This window comes from Pelecanus crispus, chromosome 7, assembly GCF_030463565.1.
Source record: "Pelecanus crispus isolate bPelCri1 chromosome 7, bPelCri1.pri, whole genome shotgun sequence".
In the NCBI taxonomy this organism is placed as follows: Eukaryota; Metazoa; Chordata; class Aves; order Pelecaniformes; family Pelecanidae; genus Pelecanus; species Pelecanus crispus.
Window position 1 is genome coordinate 26,777,560 of NC_134649.1, and position 23,413 is coordinate 26,800,972.

The window sequence follows — 23,413 nt, forward strand, 5'->3', positions numbered from 1 at the left end:
TTGAAGGGAGCTAACATGGCGACGGTGCCCGTCTATTGCATCTGTAGGCTGCCCTACGACGTAACCCGCTTCATGATCGAGTGCGATGCCTGCAAGGACTGGTTTCACGGCAGGTAACACAAAGATATCGGGCCTTTCCCCCCCTTTCGCCGCGGTCCCGCCGCCTTTCGTCGCCTTTTCTCCGCCGGGCAGCGCGGGGAGAGGCGCTGCCGGAGCCGCCGCCGTGTGCAGTTTTCCAACAGGCCTTTTTGGAGAGGAGGAGGAGGAGGAGCCACTCTGCCCCCGTCTCTCGCTCGCTCTCTCCCCGCTGTATTTGTTTTGTGTGTGTTTTGTTTTGTAAATTTTGCTGGATTCCCCGCACAAAGCTCCCCCCCCATCCCCGGGGCTCCGGTGTCACCGGGGTGGGGGGGCCATTGTGCTTTCCTCGGGGAGGGGATCGTTCCCGCCGGCCGGCTGGGCGATGGCAGCGCGGCGCGGCGGCGGGCTCTTACGGCCGGGATGTTGCGTGTCCCGCGCCGCCCTCCCCTCGGCTCCACACCGCTTCCCTCACGGAGACGGGGCCCGGGGTGGCGGGGGGCCCGGCCGCAGCACGCCCGGGGACCGGGGTGGGCAGGGGTAGCGGGGGGCCGCGGCGGCGGAAGACGGGGCTCCGCCGCCCTGTCAGCGGGCTCCGGCGCCTGGCGCGGCGGGCCAGGCCGGCCTCCTGGCCGGGGGGGATTCCGGGCACCCTCCCTCCCCAGTCCCCCGCGGCTCCCCGGGGCGGCGGGAGCGGGGAGGAGCGGGGCGGGGGGCAGCCGGGGTGTTTCCCGGCTGACAGGGCTACCATCGCCGCGCCAGACTTGCGGCTTAACCCTTGGCGGGGCGGGCCGAGGGCTGAGGGGAGCGCGGCGGGGCCCAGCTCCGCGCCCGCCCTGGCGGAGGGCGGCGGGCGAGGGGAAGCCCCTCCGCGCCGGGAGCCGGGCGGGGCGGGAGAGCGCCTGCCCTGAGGCGGGGAGGGCCGGGCGAGGAAGACCCCGCTCGCCCAGAGCCCGCCCCTGAGCCCGGGCAGGGCACCCCCGCCCCCCGGGGAGGCGGCCGGCGGGGACCTCCGCTGCCCCGCCGCGCCTGACGGTGGGCGCTGGGCGCCTCCCCGGCGGCTCGCGCAGCGGGGGCGGCTGCCCCCGACCACCGCCGCCGCTCCCGGGCCAGCCCTGTCGCCGCCGCCGAAGCGCCCGGGGCCGGGGCCTGCCGTAGCGGCGGCGGCGGCCCCCGCCGGGCGGGGGAAAGCGGGGGGAGGCGGCGGCGGCGGGGGAGGGGGAGACTGAGCAGGGCGGGCCGGGGCGGAGGACTCCTCTTTTCGGCTCATTTCTCCCCAAACCGTCCTCACGGAGCGCCGGTGCGGCAGACAATGGGAGGGTGGCCGCTCTGGAGTTAAGGCGGCCCGGCGCAACTTCAGGAGCATGTATTATTATTTTCCTCCCCTGTGAGAAACGGGGAAGTTGGTGACTGGAAAGCCGAGAACATTAAAATTCACCGATTACCCGTGAAGTCGCTTCAGCACCGTCCTGCGGGCAGCCTGCGGGTCCCGGGAGAGCAGCGGCGGGGGCAAAAGGGAAGGTGCTGCGTCCCGAGCGGCACGGCGGCGGCTGCCTTCAAACCGTGAATGGGAGATGCTGGAGAAGCGGGGGTCTTTTGAGGGGCTGTCGGCCAGAGGAGGTTCAAAGAGTAAACGGCTTAGACGTGTACCGCACCTGCGAGACACTCGCCTGGCCGGGACTCTCCGGACGCTGGTACCAGAGGGTCACCGTGATGGAGGGGAAGGTGGAAGAGGAGGGCAGCCATGCGGGCAGGTTTTCTTTGCATCGGGTGTTCCAGAGGAGGATGGTGGAGCGTTACCGGCTTTGCAGCAATTCTCCATGAATGATAAAAGTGTAAAAAGTTAAATTAAAATCCGGTAGATCACCTGGGTGAGCGCTTTTTGTGACAGGTATTCAGTAAGGTTAAACTGAATTAACCAGCTCCGATAATTGCCTCAAAATAGTTGGTGGAGGAGGAGGTGAAGGCAAGAGGCACTGCCTGCTGCCGCTGCAGTTCACAGATGCCCGAGTAGGCCCTGGGTCAACTGCAGACCTTTCCCAAAACTACCCGTGCGCACAAAAAACTGTTAAACTTTGCTGTGACATTAGGGATGATGTTCTGCAATTGATTTAAAAACCTGTGTAGAAACATGAAGCAAAATACTGAAATAAATACTTCCAGTGCCAGAGTTGATGGTGGGGTGCTCTACATGTGTGGTTCTGGACATGAGGCTTAAAGGATGCCCACTTGCCCGTGTTAAGACTTAGGCACAGATGACAAGGTGAGGCTGATTTAGAGGCAGGAGAGAAACTTCAAGTGTTGGGCACTTGAAACTTGGTAAACTTAAGAACGTGAAAAAAAATTAAGATTTTCATGTGAAGTAGTGATAGAGTGGATTTGTGAAAAGCTAAACAGCAAAAGGAGTTAAGCTGCCTGTGTATGGTGATTAAAAGTTTTGATTAAAACTGATGAAAGGTGATTAGTTGTAACTGATCAAGAAAATGATTGTTACGTGAACAGCTCAGAGGCAATATCTTGCGCACACACAAAGAAAGGTATTTCATTTTGTGGTATAAAGGGGCAGAGTCGAATTGTAACTCTGTCACAGGGGTGTTGTACCTTTTTTGCTTAGTTCATGGTAGCATCCAGAGATGGATTTTAAAGTAAAAAAACCTGAGAAGGTGGAGGCTTCTCACCACGTCAAAACTTAAGATAATTGTATTGGAGAAGTATGTTGAGTGATTTAGTAGAAAACAGCTTATATATGTCCCTGTTTGCTTTTCTTGGTAATATATGAACAAATAATTATTCAACAAAGAAAGATAAAAATCAGGATTTAGTTGTATAAAATTGTCCTGTCTCTCTCCTGGACACTGGAAGCACTCGTAGTGTTAACTGTACTGCAGCCAAAAATAAGCAAGTGTGCAAAGCTGCATACTGTTAAGGAGGCTTGCCCGGTTTTTTAATCGTTTAATCATACTTACGTCTCTTTTTAACATGACATACAGTGTGCATTTCAGGAAAAAAAGTGTCAGTTCTGTTTTGGTTTTGTAGAAGCAGATCAGGTGTTTTCATGCTTTCTTTCGGAGGGTAGTTTCCAAATATTTAAAGAAATGTTTTTCATGGCTTTATTCACATGGCAGTCATAGTCGCCCTTGCATCTGAGGTTGGGTAACATCTCTGTGGCAACTTCAGCAGTTCCAATGGTAAATTCATATTATAAAAATATCAAACACATGTTAAACTTACTTCATGCAATTTAGAAGTTGGAAACAGGGAAATGGAGCCATCAGCACATGTCGGATGAGTGCTCTCCAGACCACCACCGAGTAATCGGCAGTTTGCTGACATACCATTGAGTACAGTTTGGAAATCACTGCTCTGTGTCGCTCCCCAATACAAGTATCCCGTACAGAGGGATGGATTTGGGGCTTTCCAGGGCTTTTAGGTTTCACTGATTGTTTTTATTATCTTTTTCAGGGAGGATTTCTTTTGTGAAGCCATTAGATCTTTCTGTAGAAATCATTACTTAATCCTGAGAAATGTCCAGGTCTTCCCTCACTGCTGGATCTGAGCTCCTGCGTGGTGGGGAAGGTGGCATATCAGAGTGCTCGCTGCTCGTGCCTGGGTGCCTGTCATCATTGTGGTCTTAGGCCTGCACACGGTCAAGTTGCTGCCTTAGACCATATGGCTGAATTGATACATATGCCTGATAGGTTTCTTTTGATAAACAAAGATTAGGCATCCACATTGATTTTGTAGGTCGGTAGCCTTTGGTAATCTTGCCTGTGTGGTGTTGCTGATCTGTGGGAAGAAAGAGTTAAGAATTTGTAATCGTTAGCTCTGTTCCTTTCATTTTGAAAGCTTTCTAAGCCCTTCTGTTATGACTCCTGTATGTCACCCATCATCGGAGACCTCTGGACACTGTTTATGAAGTGTGTTGAGCTATGGAGCCACCGGTATGTTCACAGAATGCTGTTTGTGACTTCTTGTTAGATTAAGTTTCAGTCATATCTGTGCTTTCCGTTTGCCTGAGCAGCTCGAGACAAGCAGCCTCAAGCTCTGTCTGGAGAGGATGGAGATGATTTTATAGGCAAAAGGAAAATAACGCAAAAGCAGACAGTGGGGTTGTTTGACTCCTCTGTTTGTGAAGGCCATAGGTTCTTTGATGTAGATGTTCGGTCTAATGAAGTCCCACATACCTCAGTTGCTTCTAGTCCTTTGCTTTCCTGTAAATAGCCAGCCTTGGTGCTCTGCTGCATCAGCTGTAGGTCTGGCAAGACCAATGGCTTTGTGCAGGCAGTGCTGCAGGCTGAAGGAGATGTTTTCTGTGCCATGTGCTGTGCAGGCTTGCTTTAGATGATGTGGGACAAGATGGTTCACTGGCTTGGTAGAGCAGTTTGACCGAAGCGTGTTACACCTGTGCTGTGTGAAGAGCACTGCCTTCTCCTCTGCTTCTAGGTGATGATGTTGGTCATGATCTATGAAGTTGTGTGTGTGAAGCAGGAGCTGCCTGCTTCAGGGGCACCCTCTGTTCCTAAGCACCTTTGCTGCACTTGAAGGCAGCTAGGGTAGGTTTGCTGACAGGTTGTGAATGTAAACCGCTGAGGGTTAGAAGAAGTCATATTTAACAACAGGTCTCTAAGTATCTCATCTATTATGGGAGTGTTACCGAACCTTATATTGAAGGCAAGGCAAGTCAAGTCCTTTTGTACAAGCTTGTTCAACCAGAAATCTGTACTGGGTTATTTATTACAGCTGTAGGTGAAGGAAGGTAAATTATTTATGTTCTCTGCAGCCGATATTTTGTTACCAGTTCTTATAACATGCACCTGGTGTTGTAGGATGGGATCATACAATCACTTGCTAAATAAAATAACAAGTATTTTTGTATTTATTTTTATACCCCATGTATATTTAAATTTTGAAACTTACTGCCCCAGGCATAGCTGAAGTAAATAAGTTAGTAAAATTATAAAAGGTTTGGTTGTGTACAAGTAGTTCATGCAGTTGTCATAGCAACATAAAATTATGATGGGTGTTAATCAAGGTGCCTCAATGTACAGAATGAACTCAAGCTGGATTAAGAAATGCACTTGTCTGTTATATTGCAAAACTAAAACCCCTGTGAATGGGAAGTTTTTATTCTCCTACTGGAGCGTTCAGCATTGTCCCTTTTTAAAATAGGTCTAGTTTTGCATGGCAGCATCTAGTTCCTCTCTTTTACATAGGCTTATCACTAGCTGTGACCAAATTTGGAAATCTGGGTAAAATTTTAAGATGGAGATTATCTTAAAAGTACAGTGCTGTTTGCCTTAGTATTATCACAGCAGAGGGAATGACTAAGGTTAATTGCACCGTGCACAGAATGATTTGCTTTAGTGTGCAGAGTTCAGATAGGAATGAGATATGTAAGTTTTTCCAGTAACTACGTATTTAAGATTATTTCAAGTTTTCCTGAAGAGTTAGTCAACATTACAGCCTCAGTTATACTGGGAGATTGACCAGAGCAGCTATTGTGAATAAGCCATGCTAATACCTGTACTGGAATGCTTTCCCTTATGGATGCTCTATTCCAGAAAAAAAAAAAGAAAACCAGGTTGTTTAGAATGATTTTATAGAGTCCATAAAGCATGCTGCTTATCCGTGTTAAAGTGTCCACATGGGCACTTTAGTAGGAATTGTGTGCCTTAGGAGGAAGACAACCCAAACAAACCAAAACACCTACTTTTTTTAAAAAATGCAAATTGTTAGTATGGAACATGAAGAAGTTTTGGACTTAAGATAAAACAGTTAAAATCCTTCTTGTCTTCAGGTTGAAATTGCTGTCATTTTAATCTTTCTTTCACTAGCATAGCATTATTTATTCTGTAAGTTGAAAGCTGTTCAGAGAACTTAAGCTTTTCCATTTCATATCTGTTTTGCACCTTTTTTTAAATTCTTTTAAAATGTCCATGGCTGCATAGAGGTAGAAACACGTGGCACACTCATCCCACTACTGATGCTGGGTTTGTTGCCTTGTACTATTGTGTGGTCCCACAGTGATGATTAACATCAACTTCAGAGCATCCGGAGTCTGGCCAGGTGGTAAAGCGAGTCTGTTTCCCATGTTGCTAGTCAGTGTTGTGTTCTTGGTCCTTTGGCATGGCTAAATAAACTTCTCGTCTTACCATCTCACATCCATTTGTGCTCTGAGAAAGAGCCTGAGATTTAGAATGGAAAATGTGTCAGAGTTTCAGTATGCCATTAAAACTTTCAGTTGACTTCAGAGAGTCTCTTGGGCCGTTGCAGTATCAATCACAGCTGCAAGAATACTTTGCAACTACTTGTTAAAAGTATAGTCTCAATTTGCGTGGTAGATTCCAAAAGCAAAGTTTTATCTTGCAGAGAAAATATGCTAGAGGGTTGAAAACTTGTATGTGGTGTAAATTAAAAAGGTTGAATTCTTACTCAAAAAAAGAAGTTTGCATGGAAATTGAGGTTCACCCTTAACTTTTCCACAGTGGTATTGTAATCCTGACATCCCCAGGAAAAACACTTGGCACAGCACTCTATTGCTAAACTGTAGGATAGGCTCCATGTTTAGATATGCATGCAAAAAGTGCATCAGCTTCCCCATTTCTGAGACTTCTGTCATTTTCTGGATCACTGCCTAAGTAGTGGACAGGTTTTCTGTGGATGTCCATGCAGCATCTAGGTCTGCAAAGCTGACTGAAGCAGAACGGATGTTTCTCTTCTGATCAGTTAGAGTGTCACTATTAGACACCTCTAGGTTTACAATGCCTGGGAGTCTTGTATTGAAACTTGCTCGTTAGAAAACCCTGAGGTTTCAGTTTGAAAAAGTGTTTAACTGAGACATTGAGTCTAGTTGTGAAAAGAACGGATTAGTCCGGTTTATGCAAATAGGAGTTGAGGTATCATGAGCACTTAGCTGATCTGAACATCAAGGTTTTGATGTGTCAGCTCAGAAATCATGGAATTATTCTCCAAATTAAAGTATGCTTTAGAAAGTCCAAGTGTAAGTAATACTAAGTGTGGACAGTAACATGGGAAGAGCTGGCCTACAAGTACGTTGTCTGGTACACTGGTACCTGAGAGTAAGTATAGATCACAGAAGGGAACTCTATGTAAAGATTTGTTTAATTTCAGAGGGTTTTACCTCTGAAATAATTCAGGATTTACCTCTGCAAGGATAAAATGTTCTGGATATTAAGCACAATTCATGTTTAATTAAAAAAGAAGCATTTGAAAACGAGTATGGATTAACAAGTGCTCTTCAGCAGCCCGAACCTTTAGCTTGACTGTCTTTAGTAAGCAGTTCTGCAGGCACCTGTTAAGTTCAGTAGTAGTGGGACTGCACCCTTAGCAAGTGCTGGGTTTTAATCAGAAAAGTTGAAACAATGTCATTTTTCAGGCAACAAAGAATCAGTTCTGCAAGCAAAGTGGGGGCTTGGTTATCCACTGCTTTTTCCTTATTGCTAAATAGCTATATAATAAAGGAAATGGTTAAAAATGTCTTGAAAAAAATGATCAAAGCAGTGTAACTACATATGGGGGAAAACTGGTGAAGAGAAAAAGTGTTCTAGAATCACTATAAGGCTTTCTAAACCCCATCATCTTTAATATTACCTTAATATATTTTCTTCTTTCTGATCGATACATTTTATAGTAGTAGGGTAGTATATCTACACCAAAACCTAAGGGTCTTTTTCTAGCCTGGATAGCTGTCTCCTATATGGCAGCCTCTAATAATGCAAGTGTGGGCTTCAACCGAGGGACAGTTTGTACAATTGCACAAGGACTCTCAGTAAATACTTGGTGCCTGGAGCTATGCAACTGCCCCAAGTTTAAAGTTAGCTTTGGTCTGCCATTGTGAATTTGGGTTACACTTTTGGATTGCACGGTGGGCATGTGCAGAGGCTGCAACAAGCCCCATGCTGTGCATGAGCGGTCTGCTGAGGCCACCAGCCTTTTGTCCAGCATGAACAGAACATCCTTTCACTGTCAAAAACAAATTATCTTTTTTGCTTACAGCTTTATTAGCAAAATTTTATTACACTTCAAAAATATATTTGAATGCTGGGTCACAGCAGATATGAAATCCCACTACTAGTGTTACATTCTTATTAGAGTATTATTCCGATGAACAAAACTCCATCAGGTAAATGGCAGCAGCTTTCTAGTTGTAATGGCTTTTCCTGTTCATCAGAAATTTGTATATCTAAAATATTTTACAGTTCCTCAAAACATTTTATTAAATATGGTTTGTGACATTAAAAGTATCACATAAAGGTGCACTGTAGTGGTGCTAGAGGCTTGTTTGTGATATAGGTGAGCTAACTCCTTGAAATCAACTGGATTTTTCATAGTAACCATTTTATGCATCTTATCTGTGGCTTGGAAGACTGTAATGTGGGTGTGTATTAGAAAATCTTACACTTGCTGAGTGATATGAATAGTAATTCCTTTCCAGATTTTTATTTGAAAATGGTAAGACTGTGCACAATCTATTTTAGGGCATTATGCACAATCTATTTTAGGATGTTACCTAGGTGTTTGTTATGTCTAAATACCTTTCCTGGAGAATATATTGGCAATAACAAGGTTTTTAGCAAATTTCAAAAAGTCTTTCATGTGGACTCGTTCCTGAGGGGTTTGTCCCTCAATCCATGTAATGACTGAGTAGCTCAATCCCTTTTGAAGAACACTCCAAGGGACAGTGTTGTCCCTGTGATCATGCTTGCTGAGGGCGTGGTGTGGTCAGACTGCAACATCTCCTGCTTTGCTCCGGTGCTTGGTGCTCACCAGAGCTGGGATCCCAGCCTGGGGTGCATCCAGGGCACTGAGAGATGGTTTTCTCCTAGTCTTGGAGAGCGCAGACCCCTCCTTGTTGAGCTCTCCTGGCCCTTGGGTGGAGCTGCTGGAAGAGGCTGACAACGTGTGAAGGATACCCATCCAGCAGTCTACAGAGGAGGAGTTCTCTTTGCTTCCTCCTAGGCACATCCCCAAAAAACAATGGGTGCTACTTCTCCAGATAAGGCTATGGCTTAGTAATGCACTTACAGACCTGAGCAGATGTGAGGATGCTTGAGTTTCACTATGGTGTTTGTGTGCTTCCAATGGGATATTCAGGAATTTTTAGTATTTTATCCGTTAGTTTTAGCAAGTAGTTGAGACAAGCAGAAAGTTAAGCAACAGTATATTTTGACAGGGAAAAAAAATTCAGAATTGTAAAAACAAAAATATTTTTAAGTTTCATATTTGCAGTTGTTAATCTGATAAACTTGAACCATGTGAGAGCAGTTGGAGTTATGATTGCCTTTACGTTTTTATTGAATTGCTTATGGATTTCATTGCGTTTTCCTCTCTTAACAAAAAAACGGTACATTTACTCTCAGGGAGAGCATTTTTTCTTGAAGTTTTCATCTGGCAGACTGAAAGGATGTAACAAGTGAAAAAAAAGTGAGATATTTCTGCTAGGAGTCACTAGTTGTGATTTTTTGTTAAACCTCCTTTTTTGGTGTTAACATCTCAATGGAAGGTGATGGAAATGTGAAAATTGGCAGGAACACTGTTCCTATGTCACGTGTGCCATGCATTGGTCTGGAAAAGCTGGATTTGATATGGCCAGATTGTAATGATTTTAAACCCCCCTACTTAATACATACCCATTATTTAAAAAAAAAACCTTTGGCACAATGACACCATGTCTGCACTATGCGTGGACAGCAGAGTGATCTGGTTGACCAGATAATATCTTTGGTTTTTGTGGGATTTGGACATGGAGTACAAATGATTATAGTATGCATTTGTGATTGTTCATGTGTATAAAAATACACTCATTAAATGTGAGCCATGTGGTTGTGATTTACTCTTTCAGCTCGGATCTGTATTGTTACTGCTACAGTGCAGAACAGTATCTCATTGTACATGCCTAGCGCTGGGCACTGCACAACCCTCTGCCTTCTGATGCCAGATACAACAAAGACTGCAAATGGTTTTCATTATGGTTTTGGATGAACGCAGAATAACATGGGAGCACGTGAAACAGCCAGTGATCATTATTCAGGGATACAATCCCCATAGCCAAAATATAAGCAATATTTAATCCCTTCTGTTGAACATCTCACCAAAGTCTCCGTATTGGGGCAGGACAGGGAAGTGCAAGGGCTTAGACTTCTGTTGCTGTTTGCCCCGTGTCTGAACAAGGAGAGTGTCTCCTGGATCACCGTGCTATCCATTTGTGATTTTCTTTCTCTCCATTCGTGATCACTAAATACTCTTAAATACAATTGCAGCAGTTGCTAAGGAATGTAAAAATAGAGTGTATCTAGTGTACTTTTAATTTTTTTAGCTAAAACATGCAGTTTATTGGCTGGAATTAATTGGGAGCAGGACCACTTGAACATCTAGCTCCTTACAGACTGCTATAGGTATAACATATGAACTCCTATCCCAGGAATATTTATTGTGGAATTAAGGAATGCTGTCGTGGTGAGGAATCCTGCTGGATACCTGAATGAATATTAATTGAGCGAAGAATGGTGAGCTTGTAGGGCTGTTAAGTATTTTTTCCATGGTCACTTCAGAAATCACTTCAGAAATCAAAGTCTCAGAAGTACCATCAAAAGCAGCAAGACCCACAAGATGATCAAATAACCTAAGGCTGCTTTCCCACTGTGTGTAATCTAGCTGGAAAAGAAGTCCATGGGAAACTTCTCAGCAGTCTGTGCTTGCTCATCCCTGCCCATTGTGTATGAAACACTGAAGCTTGTACTCTACATTTAGTTGCTGACTAGGGATTAATCATTCTAAAGACTTGACTGATTTCTGGTCTAGAGACAAGGCCTCTAAGTTAAGCTTTAGTATTGAAAGCTATAAAAATGGTAGAGCGTGTTAGAGAACATCTGAGATGGATGAAGATGTCGTTTCCTTACAGCTGAACGTGGGACTTCTGTCCTAAAATGGGTGAGCTTAGTTTTGCTTAGATGGTTGAGGAGGTCTCGGAACACTCAGGCTTGTTCTGAGAAGATCCTATGAATTTACAGATTTTAATGCCAAAATGGTGCTTGACAGTATTCTGAACTCTTACATCAGCCAATGTTTTTGCATCAGAACAAACACATCAGCCAAATGAAAGTACATCTACTCTTGAGGAAAAGTCAACAAATCCACTAGTGAGTTGTCCCAATGGTTTATTGTTTCATTATTGGAAAAGTCACGTATATTTCCAGTCTAAGTTTTCTTATTTTCAGTTTCCAGGTGTTACAGCTTACTATTTTGTTAGTTGAGTTGAAAGTTGAGTTGAAGAGCCCTCTTTCTCAGTCAGATTTTTCCATCAACATTTCGATGTCCTTCTGCTAAAAGCCATCATCTTTAATTGTGAGATGATATAATTGTTCATTCGAGTTCTGCTGAGAAAGTAGTTGAACATTTCTTCTACGGTCGAAGAAATAGGCTTAATTTTCTAGCTCTGTACAGAGACCTTTTAATTTTTTACCATATTTCAGTGAACGTTTTTTCACATAGCTTCTACTCAGCAATAATTTTTCCCTTTTGCTTTGTCTGTATTTGCAGCAACTTATCAGGCATAACCAGCAAATGTTTGTTATCTGCATTAAACTTACAAAGAAGCTAAATAAGGGTGTACTGGTTATTTTTTAAGCAACTCTGTTCTGAAATTGGTTTTCTACCTTTTGAATTAGCTCATGAATAATAGCAGAAGGCTGTGCTCTTAGTTCATAGAAAGAAAAAGCCTCTCCAATCTGGTGAACTAGCACTGATAAGTCAAAGTATGAGTATTTAAGAAAAGTGAAATCACTTGACAGCGTGGGCTTGTGTTGGATTTAGTCACAACCGTGGTGTCATTGTAGCAGTGTTACAGCCCAATACCTCTCAGCAGTTGTTGGCTGTGTGTAAAGTTCATCATCAGTTCTGCAGGAAACCTTCGTGTTTCTCAGTCAGTCTGACTAGGTATCATGACTCTAAAGCCATACCCAACTGTCTGCGCTTTTCAGGTGTAAAATATTGTGGTAGTCAGGGAAAATTATTTACTGTTACTGCTACAAGGTTTCATGTTCTCTACTCAGTCTGGTCTGATGTATAAAACTTCAAAATACAGCAGGGCATTAAACAATCCTATAGGAGAATAATCCTTCCCAAGCCTTGCAAACGGCACTCTGGAACAGTGACGGTGAACTGTCTCTGAAATACTTGCTTATATTTTAAGAGTGCTGTGTAAGCAATTCTCTAGGTTTGCAAAGAATTAAGAGAAATAATGTATTTAACTTCTTTAGAGCCTTGTTTATTCATTCAGAACAGACTGTGTGTCCTGACACACTATGCCTTCTGCACTGACTTTGTCTTCCAGTTTACGCTTTGTAAACAGAATCAGAAATAGTAACATTTTTTCATCCACAGCTGCATTTCACCCTGCGGTATTATTCATAGTCCCCTGCAGTTTTACTCCCACATCTTCAAGCAATCCTAGATTACTAATGACATCCCTGTATTCATCGAAACGTGCCCATTCCTTCCACAGCACGTATAGCTATCATCTTCAGAGATCCTGGGGACGAAGTAATGAAAGCTGAGCAGTACTCAGATAAGAGGCCCACAGTGTTGGTAAAACTACTAATGAGGATTCAGTAAATAACATGCTGCCTTTGGAGTGAGTATTGAACCAATTACCCAGCGTCATGCTAGAAGGAGTTGTGCTGTTGAGCAGGTATCCTCTGTGGTGAGAAGGAGGCTGGTGGTGTGGTCACATGCAGTCATTAGAGTGCTTTGTGGTGATTTGACCAGACTGGATTTTGTAATACTAAGTTCTGTTCAATGCAATAGCCTAAAAATTTATTTTGGGGAAAAGTTATGCATGCATTTCTGCTTTCCTTGGTTCTTCAGCATTTTCATCTGCTGTTGCAGCACACCTGGTATTCTGGTTGAAACGCACAGTATGATGCAGCCCTACACTGATTTGCTACAACTGTCTCTGTGTGTTTCATAGAATTGCAGAATGTAAAGATACTCTGAACTTAAAGATGCTGTGTAAATTACTATAGTCAGAACTCTGTGTTAAATACTTGACATCTATATTTTCAGACATGCTGGTTAAACACAGAGATCAATGCAGAGGACAGAGATGGGACTGCAGGGTTTCATTACTGGCTTTGCTCCTCCTTTCCTCCCAAGTTTTTGTCAAATCAGTTAACCTCTCTGTGGTTGGGTTTAGTTTAAGTCCCTCATGCATGCATATTAATTAATACATTAATATTTTAAATGTAATATGTAACATAATGAAGAAAATTAATAGTTTATCTCTGGAAGAGGAAGGGGGTGAAAGTTCTTCTGGAAGACCAGGAAGGTCTGGTAGATGTGCTGTGGTCTGGCTTTGCTGGATTTCCCATCCTGATGGCTGGCTGACCACTTGAGTTGCCTCCAAATCTGAATTCAGTATTACAAGCATCCACTTAGCTCCCATTCTGCCTGGCACTGACTTAACACTGTGCAGCAAGTATGCATCAATGACCTCTTGCAGTATTTCTATTTGGTAGAAGCCCAGCAAATTTGTAATTCTGTGGAGTCTTCCTCTGTTATTTGGTATCTTAAGAAAATTATTTCTTTATGGCAGAATGTGTGTCTTGAACATACTGCGCTCCTTTGCAGCTTGGCAGTGATATGGCATAGCAGATAAGTGACAATCCACTGTGATTTTTCTGAGTGTGTGTCAGAATATTTAGCTCTTGTTATACATGCTATTTGAATCAACAAATCTGTGTACAAGTTGTGGTTTCTGGAATGCTGCTATCAGAAATGCGGGTAATGTCATTTGCTTGCTCTTCTGGAGGTTTTTTGGATTTCACTTGGGGTTTCATTTTTTCTCAGCAAAAGTTACCTGATTTTACTTTTTATGTAACTTAAAGGTTTGGTTGTGATCAGCTGTGTTTTCCTCCTCCATGTTCACTGCTCACTGTAACTGAGAAAAAAATAAGTGAGCTGGTTCTCAGGTGATGTGATTTTATTCTTTTTATTTTCAAGCTTAATGCGGTTCATTGTCCTTGTTGGATACTGTGGGTATTACTATAAAGTAGATGTTTGTGTTTCAGGTTCACTTTTGATGTTTGTAAGCTGTATCTTGTCGGAGGTAGGTAAGAAAATTGGTGTCCACAGGGTGGTTATGGTAGACATCCAGAGAAGCCATGAGTTAAAATGTGCAGCACAGCTTTGAGGAAATGGTGTAAAGCTCAGTCCTGCATGGAGTTTGTTACTGGCAGAGTGCTCTGGTCCCACTTAGAAATTAGGGCTGCTTTTAACTCACATCAGCTGCCCACACCAGTCAAGGACAGCCTGAGCACTGGGACATTGTAGCTGTGTGTGCTTCTCTGAAAGTGCCCTGAAGTGGTCCTGGGGTGTAAGATGTTCTCACCGCCCATCCGGGGTCCACTACTGGCACTGCACTGAGCAGGGGTGAGTGCCTGTGATTTAGAGGGCAGGAGGGGGAGTGCAGCAGAACAAGCAGCCTGAAGAGATAAAGCGAGCTGTTACACTGTGTGTATAGTTCATCTGCAAGATAGCTACCAGGCTGCTTACCAACTCTCCAACTACTTAAGTGCTATATACCATTTATATCACCTTTTATAATACAGCTAGATTTTTCCGTTTTAAAAATGCTGAAATTAAGTCATTGCTGAAATTAAATTACTTCAGTACTATTTGAAAAATACTCAGAGGGCTGGAATAAGGAGTAGTTGGAATTGTTCCCTTATTCTTCCAAAATAAAAGACAGTAGGAAATGATCAATTCAACATACCAGTTGTAATCAGAGATGTTTTTACCCATTATGTTAAAGAAATGTCAGGCCTATGCTTTTTCCTGGGAGGCTTTCCTCAGGGAGGGGCTGACAATTTTTTTTTGGTTGGTTGGGTTTTTTTGTTTGCTTGTGTTTTTTTTAGGAGGCAGAACAAGCAGAGTCGTCATTTTGTGCTTTGGTAGAAGGGAGTTTTTCACAGATGCTAAGTACTTGCTGCAGATGCTATTCAGAATATTTTTTCTGCATTTTCATGGTGAGAGAGTTGGTGAATGGTGTTAGGAAGAAAAGTAGGCTTCAAGGAGGTGTTTCTGAACAGTGCTTAAACTGAATTTAGCAGTGAGCGGGAACACACTATGTTTTCAGAGCCCATCTGAGTGCTGACGGTCACAGTCTAAACGTGCTGGCTGCTGCTGCTTTTTCTTTGTTCTTTCTGAATTTTGTGTTTCTTTGCATTCTCGGAGCTCTGAAATTCTGCTCCAAGCAGAACTGTTTGCTTTAAATGCAAACCACGTCTGGCAGGGCTTGCTGCAGGGGAGGTTCAGCTGCCCTGGCCCACTGCCTTCCCACCAAAGTCCATGTCAAAATGCCTGCAAGAGCAGCAGGTTCTGTCCCAGGTCTTGCTCATGCCACAGGTCTTCAAGGGGACAGAAATTTCACAGAAAATTTCACAGTCACTTAAGGAATGATGGAGTATCTTAGGGGAAAGCCAGCCTGTGTGGACTGGAAGCGTTCACTCTTCAGGTAAGGTTTTCACTTCAAGGAGAGCAAGGCTGAACTCTAATTTTGTCTTAATAAGCCACAAGCAGGGAAACAATATAAACACTTTATGTCATGTTTGCAAAGAGGCATAAAAACTGTCTGGAGACAAAGAGAAAATTTACTACTTCCCATATAATAACTTAAGTACCTTTGGAAATAAGTGCCATTGGTAACAGTTTGCATCTTCCTACTCTTTCTATATATGAGTTCCAGTAAATGTACTGTCTTGATATGTGCGACATAATTTTTAAATTATAATTTTAAAATTATAATTTTAAAGCATAATGTTAAATATAATGTTAACTGTGCTTAGGAATATGTATCAGAATGAAAACAATACTTCATGTAAGACTTTACAGAAGCATAGCCAAATCTCAGTACCATGTGCTAAGTATTGTAGTCTGGAAGACCCAGAGGCTCTAGGTGTATGAACCATCAAAGCCATTCACTGTGTTTGTGGAGACATTTAATCCACATCTCAAAATGTAACGTGATTACATTTTTTTACAGTTCTTTGTTAAATGGAAATCTGCTTCATAAATTGTGTGCAGTAAGTGTTTGTCGATTTGCAGACATCTGAATCAGCTGAAGCAAATAGCAATTTACAAGAGCATAATATTACACCCATAACAATGTCCAATCTCAAGAGCACGTTCAGTTACTAATGATGCTGAATGTTGCTGTGTATTTTAGGTTGCTGTTACTGCTCCTCTGCAGTTCAAAAATAATGTGTTAGTAAGAAATATTTAGGGATTCCCATGTCAGTTTGGACTAAATTAGTTGCAAAAATGTGAAGTTAGTGGTTCCTAACACATTTGGAGTAATTTCAAAATAGACCAAAAATTACAGGAGACTGTGACATGTGTTTCCTGTTGGAAAAAAACTAATGGCTCCATTATTATTCACTAATAATGGAATCATATGAAACTTAAGGAAATCAGTTTTAGACAGGTTACTTTGAATATTATTGCTTATATTTGGTTTCAAATTTAGTTTTTAAACTTCTAAACCTCTTGTGCTTTTAAATGACATAAACCCACATAAAAGATTTGATAAGGAGAGAGAAGAAAACTTCATGTTAAATGCATCCAGTTTGACTGCCAGAATAGAATCATAGAATTGTTTAGGTTGGAAAAGACCTTTAAGATCATCCAGTCCAATTGTTAACCTAACACTGTGCAGTCCACCACTAAACCATATGCTCAATGCCACATCTACATGTCTTTTAAATACCTCTGGGATGGTGACTCAACCACTTCCCTGGGCAGCCTGTTCCAATGCTTGACAACCCTTTCCGTGAAGAAATTTTTCCTAATACCCAATCTAAATCTCCCCTGGTGCAACTTGAGGACATTTCCTCTTGTCCTATCGCTTGTTACTTGGGAGAAAAGACCAACACCCACCTCGCTAGAACCTCCTTTCAGGTAGTTGTGGGGAGCAATAAGGTCTCCCCTCAGCCTCCTTTTCTCCATGCTGAACAACCCCAGTTCTCTCAGCTGCTGCTCACAGGACTTGTGCTCTAGACCCTTCACCAGCCTTGTTGCCCTTCTCTGGACACGCTCCAGCACCTCAATGTCTTTCTTGTATTGAGGGGCACAAAACGGGACACAGTATTCCAGGTGCATCCTCACCAGTGCCGAGGACAGGGGGACAATCACCTCCCTGCTCCTGCTGGCCACACTATTCCTGATAAAAGCCAGGATGCTGTTGGCCTCCTTGGCCACCTGGGCACACTGCTGGCTCATGTTCAGCCGGCTGTCAGCCAACACCCCCAGGTCCTTTTCTGCCAGGCAGCTTTCCAGCCACTCTTCCCCATGCCTGTAGCGTTGCATGGGGTTGTTGGGACCAAAGTGCAGGACCTGGTACCTGGCCTTTTTGAACCTCATACAGTTGGCCTCGTCCCTTTGATCCAGCCTGTCCAGATCCCTCTCTAGAGCCTTCCTGTCAACACTCCCACCCAGTTTGGTGTCATCTGCAAACTTGAGTGTGCACGCGATCCCCTCACCCAGAGCATTAATAAAGATATTAAACAGAACTGGCCCAGTACTGAACCCTGGGGAACACCGCTTGTGATCTCGGTCACCAACTGGATTTAAGTCCATTCACCATGACCCTTTGGGCCCAGCCATCCAGCCAGTTTTTTACCCAGCGAACAGTACACCTGTCCAAGCCATGAGCAGCCAGTTTCTACAGCAGAATGCTGTGGGAGACGATGTCAAAGGCCTTACTAAAGTCTAGGTAGACAACAGCTACAGCCTTTCCCTCATCCACTAAGTGGGTCACCTTGTCACAAAAGGAGATCAGGTTGGTCAAGCAGGACCTGCCTTTCATGAACTCATGCTGACTGGGCCTGTTCACCTGGTTGTCCTGTATGTGCCATGTGATGGCACTCAAGGTGATCTGCTTCATGACCTTCCCCGGCACGAAGGTCAGACTGACAGGCCTGTAGTTCCCTGGATCCTCCTTCTGGCCCTTCTTGTAGATGGGCGTCACATCTGCTAATCTCCAGTCAACTGGGACCTCTCCGGTTAGCCAGGACTGCTGATAAAGGATTGAAAGTGGCTTGTGGCTTGGCGGGCACTTCTCTGGGCTCCCTCAGTACGGTTGGGTGGATCCCATCTGACCCCATAGACTTGTGAGTGTCTAAGTGGTGTAGCAGGTCACTAACCATTTCCTCTTGGATTATGGGCGCTTCATTCTGCTTCCCATCCCTGTCTTCCAGCTCAGGGGGCTGGGTACCCCAAGAACAACTGGTCTTACTGTTGAAGACTGAGGCAAAGAAGGCATTAGGTACCTCAGCCTTTTCCTCATCCTTTGTCAGTATGTTTCCCCCTGCATCCAATAAAGGATGGAGATTCTCCTTAGCCCTTCTTTTTATGTTAATGTATTTATAGAAACATTTTTTATTGTCTTTTACTGCAGTAGCCAGATTAAGTTCTAGTTGGGCTTTGGCCCTTCTAATTTTCTCCCTGCATAGCCTCATGACATTCTTGTAGTCCTCCTGAGTTTCCTGCCCCTTTTTCCAAAGGTCATAAACTCTCCTCTTTTTTCCTGAGTACCAGCCAAAGCTCTCTGTTCAGCCAGGCTGGACTTCTTCCCCGCTGGCTCGTCTTTTGGCACATGGGGATGGCCTGCTCGTGTGCCTTTAAGACTTCCTTCTTGAAGAACGAATGTCCAGCCTTCCTGGACTCCTTTGCCCGTCAGGACTGCCTCCCAAGGGACTCTGTCAACCAGTCTCCTAAACAGGCCAAAGTCTGCCCTCCGGAAGTCCAGGGTAGCCATTCTGCTGACTCCCCTCCTTACTTGTCCAAGAATCGAAAACTATAATTTTGTGATCACTGTGCCCAAGATGGAACAAGACCATTGTGGCCCATCAATGCAATCTCATAGCCACTTTTGAAGCTTCTCTTTTGCTTTCCACTGAGGCTACAGAAAGTATTACAAGATTGTATCTATTCTGGCTGGCCAAGACAGGCTTTTGCAGCTATGTCAAAAAGGTAGCAAACAAAGAGATTAAAAAAAAAAAAAGACATAGGAGTAAATTGGCACACTGGGCAATGAGGATTAGGAAGTTTCCATTTTAAGAGTTGCTTAGAGCTTCATTGAGATACTGTTTGGTTTAACCATTTCAGCTGAATTAAAGTTGGTGGTTTGTTTTGTTTTTTTTTTCAATAGGGAAATGTTAAAGGTGTAGCTAGGGAAGTGTTGGTAGCAGCCAGTGCTGGGAGTAGTGGTCTTGGCTGCTAGGCAAGTCTGCTGCTGCCCAGGGCTGTGTTTGCTGTCCTGGGCAGGGTGCCACGTGTTGCCCAGAAAAGGAGGTGGGAACATGGTTCCATTTGAAATGCCTGGTTAAATCGATTTCTGATACTTACTGAGTTTATGGATTCTTTCTTCCGTGTATTCAGAGGAGGTTTGAGTCTGTCAAGTGTCTTGCCCAGAACGCTGAAAACCCTTATCTGCTTCCTGCTGTTTCTTTGGTTTAGCTTACATGTCAGTTTAGGTAAACTTACCTTGCAGAGTATTTGTGTGTTACTCTGGAATTTTGTTTGAACTTCAGCTTTACACAATATGCATGACTTTCACAAGTGTTCGGTATTGCCCTGCTTCTGTATGAGCAGCCACGAGACCAGCAATTCCTTTTGGCTTTTGTTAGACCATCACGTGCTAAACAGTTTTGTAAATCCCACCACATGTCTTCCTAGGTTAAAATGTGCATGAGCCTCTCTTCCCTCCTTGGGAAATTGAAATCACAATCGCTGCAGTCACGTCTGCAATCAAGCCGTGTTTATCACATGAGTAAGCTCCAGTTCACGTCTGTGTCATGAGAGTAATGCTGTGTGTTTGCTGAGTCAGGCTCTAGGACTTCATCCCAAAATACAGCTTAGAAGAACAATTTTGTAAAATGTAATATTTATTTATAGCAAATTCATTTTCTAGGAAGCACTTATCAAATCCCTGAGAGCTTGAATGGCTACAGTGCTTAATGGGCTACTGGTTTCTGCAAGGCATGATGTCTTTGGATGACATGCTGTTGTGAAAGCTGTATTGAACAACTTAGTGTAACGCATGTTGATATGGTGCGTAGGTATGTGCTCTAAAATTGCTGATGAATAGTGATAAACCCCAAACAATGCAGTACACAGAAGGAATCTGCTCAGCAGTGGTGCCTTGGGACCTGTTGCAGTAAATAGAGGTTCTGCTGAAGTCAAGAGGGAGGAGAGGGTCCCCAGGATCAAGCCCCATTCACTGATCCATTATCATCAACCTATTATGTCATACAGCTTGTAAAAGTGAAATTGATCCCTTTGCAGACCAGGAGGGAGACCAGTAGTACCAGTTAGCCAGTGAAGTGTGTACATTCAGGATTGAATTACCAGGTGGAGTAAATCATTATCAGTCCACGGACATAAGGGACACTACATTTTATGCCAGCCCAATGAGTAGTCTGAATGCCTGATCCTAGGAAACCTATGTTGTTTATGCCTCTGGACAGTACAAGTGTTACTACTGTGTTTTTCTTTCTAAATGTGCAGGTTTGCTTTTTTTCCCTCTATCATGTATGGTATCTATCATACTGAGATATGTATCCTATCTGCTGTATCAAAGGAGAAGGTGTGCCATCTCCATGATGGCTGTCTTCAGCAATGAGACAATGCAGAGCATTGTGTGGGCAGAAGGATCCCATATTGTCATACTGGTTAATTACTGTTGAGGTGAGTAGGCCAGAGTTGCAGAGAACTGCACAGGAAAGACACTCAGAGTGCAGCATGGATGTACACGTATGCATATAAAGCCAATTTACCGTCTTGAAATAGGAATAAAACATGATAAAGCTGTAATTAGATAATTTGAAATTTGGTGGTAATCTTTTGAAAAATGTATTTGAAGTGCTGAAAGCTAATGAAGTAAAGATACAAGAGCCTGTTACGCAACTCAACATCAGAAATAGTCAAGAATGGTTTGGGGGGTTCTTTTAATTTATCATTCTTAAATTGTATCATTGATGGTTTTAATATAGTAAGTTTTTTATAAATATGACAGTGAAAATCATTCCCTTTCTTTCTTCCCTTCTTCGTATACCATCGGTTCATTGCTGGAATTTCCCCTGTGAGCATTACAGTTGGCTCAGATTGTTTGCCATGCAAAATAGAGCATGGAAAGGTAATCATGTCAATGTACTATCAGGACTGCTGTGTGTTTATAAATATATATTTAGTATATATAAAAATAATACATAGGAGTGGTACTGTGAATGAAAATGAGAAACCAACCAAATGTTGATGTGTGTTTTTAGTGAGATATTAGCATAACAATGCCTATGCAAATTACAGTTATAAGTTACCTCAGATTTAAAAATAAGTTATATAGATATATACAGGGAACAGCTGTGTATGGTGTGCTCAGGTGGACTATCTACTCAGCCTGGTGGCAGAGCTAAGAGAGGAAGTAGATAGGCTACAGAGCATCACGGAGTCTGAGCAAGAGATTGACTGGTGGAACCATGCTCTGACCTCCCAGAAACCTGAACAGGGACAGCCACTAGAAAAAGTCTGTGATCAAAGGGATCCAGTATCCTTCCACCACCAGGACGTAGGCAGGGTCTTAAAGAGAAGCAGCGAGTGGAAACAAGTCCACAATCGGGGCAGCAAGCAAACCCTTTCCTTGCCTGCCACGACTCCCCAGGTGCCTCTGCACAATAGGTATGAGGCTCTAGATGTGGAGGACCAGTCAGTGGATGATGTGGGTGTCGATCCATCTACACCAGAGGAGTCACCAAGACCAGAAAGACATACCCCCCATATTACTACCACCTCCACAAGAAAGAAAAGACGGGTCATAGTTCTAGGAGACTCCCTTCGGAGGGGAACGGAGGGTCCAATAGGCCGGGCAGTCCCTCCTCATAGGGAAGTCTGCTGCCTCCCAGGAGCCCAGGTCAGAGGTATCACTAGGAGACTTCCCAGCCCAGTGCGGCCCTCAGACTACTACCCACTACTGCTCTTTCACGTGGGTGGTGATGAAGTTGCAGTACGTAGCCCAAGGGTGAATAAAAGAGACTTCAGGGCCTTGGGATGGTTAGTGAGGGAATCTGGGGCACAGGTTATTGTTTCCTCCCTCCTTCCAGTTGTGGACGGTGGCATTGGAAGGAACAGGCGGACCCAGTCTCTTAATACATGGCTCTGTGGCTGGTGCCACCATCACAACTTTGGGTTTTTTGACAATGGGATGGCCTACACGGCACCAGGCTTGCTGGTGTCAAATGGGAGCCACCTTTCTCAAAGGGGAAAGAGGGTCTTTGCTCAGGAGCTTGCGGGGCTCATTGACAGGGCTTTAAACTAGATGTGAAGGGGGAGGGGGAACATATCAGGCTTGCCTGTGACAAGCTGTGGGATGGTACACAATGGTTAGAGGGACAGGGTGCTACTATGAGCCCTCAACCTGTTGCGCAGAGGCGTGCTGGGGACACTGAAGCACAGTCGAAGTCTTGCAGAGATGAGCTGGGGGCTCCTGAGGTAGTAGGAGCCAACAAGGAAACCTCTGTGAAACACCTCAAGGGAAACAAGGGATGTTCCACTAAGAAGGTGACACGGCCAACAGCCCAGATGAAATGCCTCTACACGAATGCACACAGCATGGGGAACAAACGGGAGGAGTTGGAAGCTACTGTGCTGCTAGAAAGCTATAACCTGATTGCCATAACTGAAACTTGGTGGGACAGATCCCATGACTGGAATGTGGATATCAATGGCTACAGGCTGTTCAGAAGGGACAGGCGAGGAAGGAGGGGCGGAGGCATTGCCCTCTACATAAAGAAATCAATACAGTGTGAAGAGTTGTCCCTGAAGAATAGCCACGAGCAGGTCGAAAGCTTATGGGTGAGAATCAGAGACAGAGGCAACAGGGGGAACCTTGTGGTGGTGTCTACTACAGGCCACCTGATCAAGGGGAGCCTACTGACGAAGCGTTCTTCCTCCAGTTTCAGGAGGCTTCGTGCTTGCAGACTCTCGTCCTACTGGGGGACTTCAACCACCCCGACATTTGCTGGAAAAGCAACACAGCAAGCTGTAGGCAATCCAGGAGATTCCTAGAATGCATTGAGGATAAATTCGTAAGCCAGGTAATAGACACCCCTACCCGATGGGGTGCAATATTGGACCTGATGGTCACCAGTGCAAGTGAGCTCATCAGTGACGTCAAGATTGGAGGCAGCCTGGGCAGTGATCACGCGTTGGTGGAGTTCACACTCCTGACGGACATGGGAAAAGCGAGGAGTAGAGTCAGGACCCTACA

At 44.2% G+C, this 23,413-nt stretch overlaps 1 protein-coding gene across 1 annotated transcript in view; it reads left to right on the forward strand.

The window, feature by feature from the left end:
- Positions 1-23,413, forward strand: part of PHF2 (PHD finger protein 2) — a 92,877-nt gene continuing 69,464 nt past the window's right edge. The window contains exon 1 of the mRNA XM_075713526.1: positions 1-113. Within this exon, the coding sequence (XP_075569641.1) occupies positions 16-113 (98 nt within the window). The 5' untranslated portion in view covers positions 1-15. The remainder of the gene's footprint in view (positions 114-23,413) is intronic.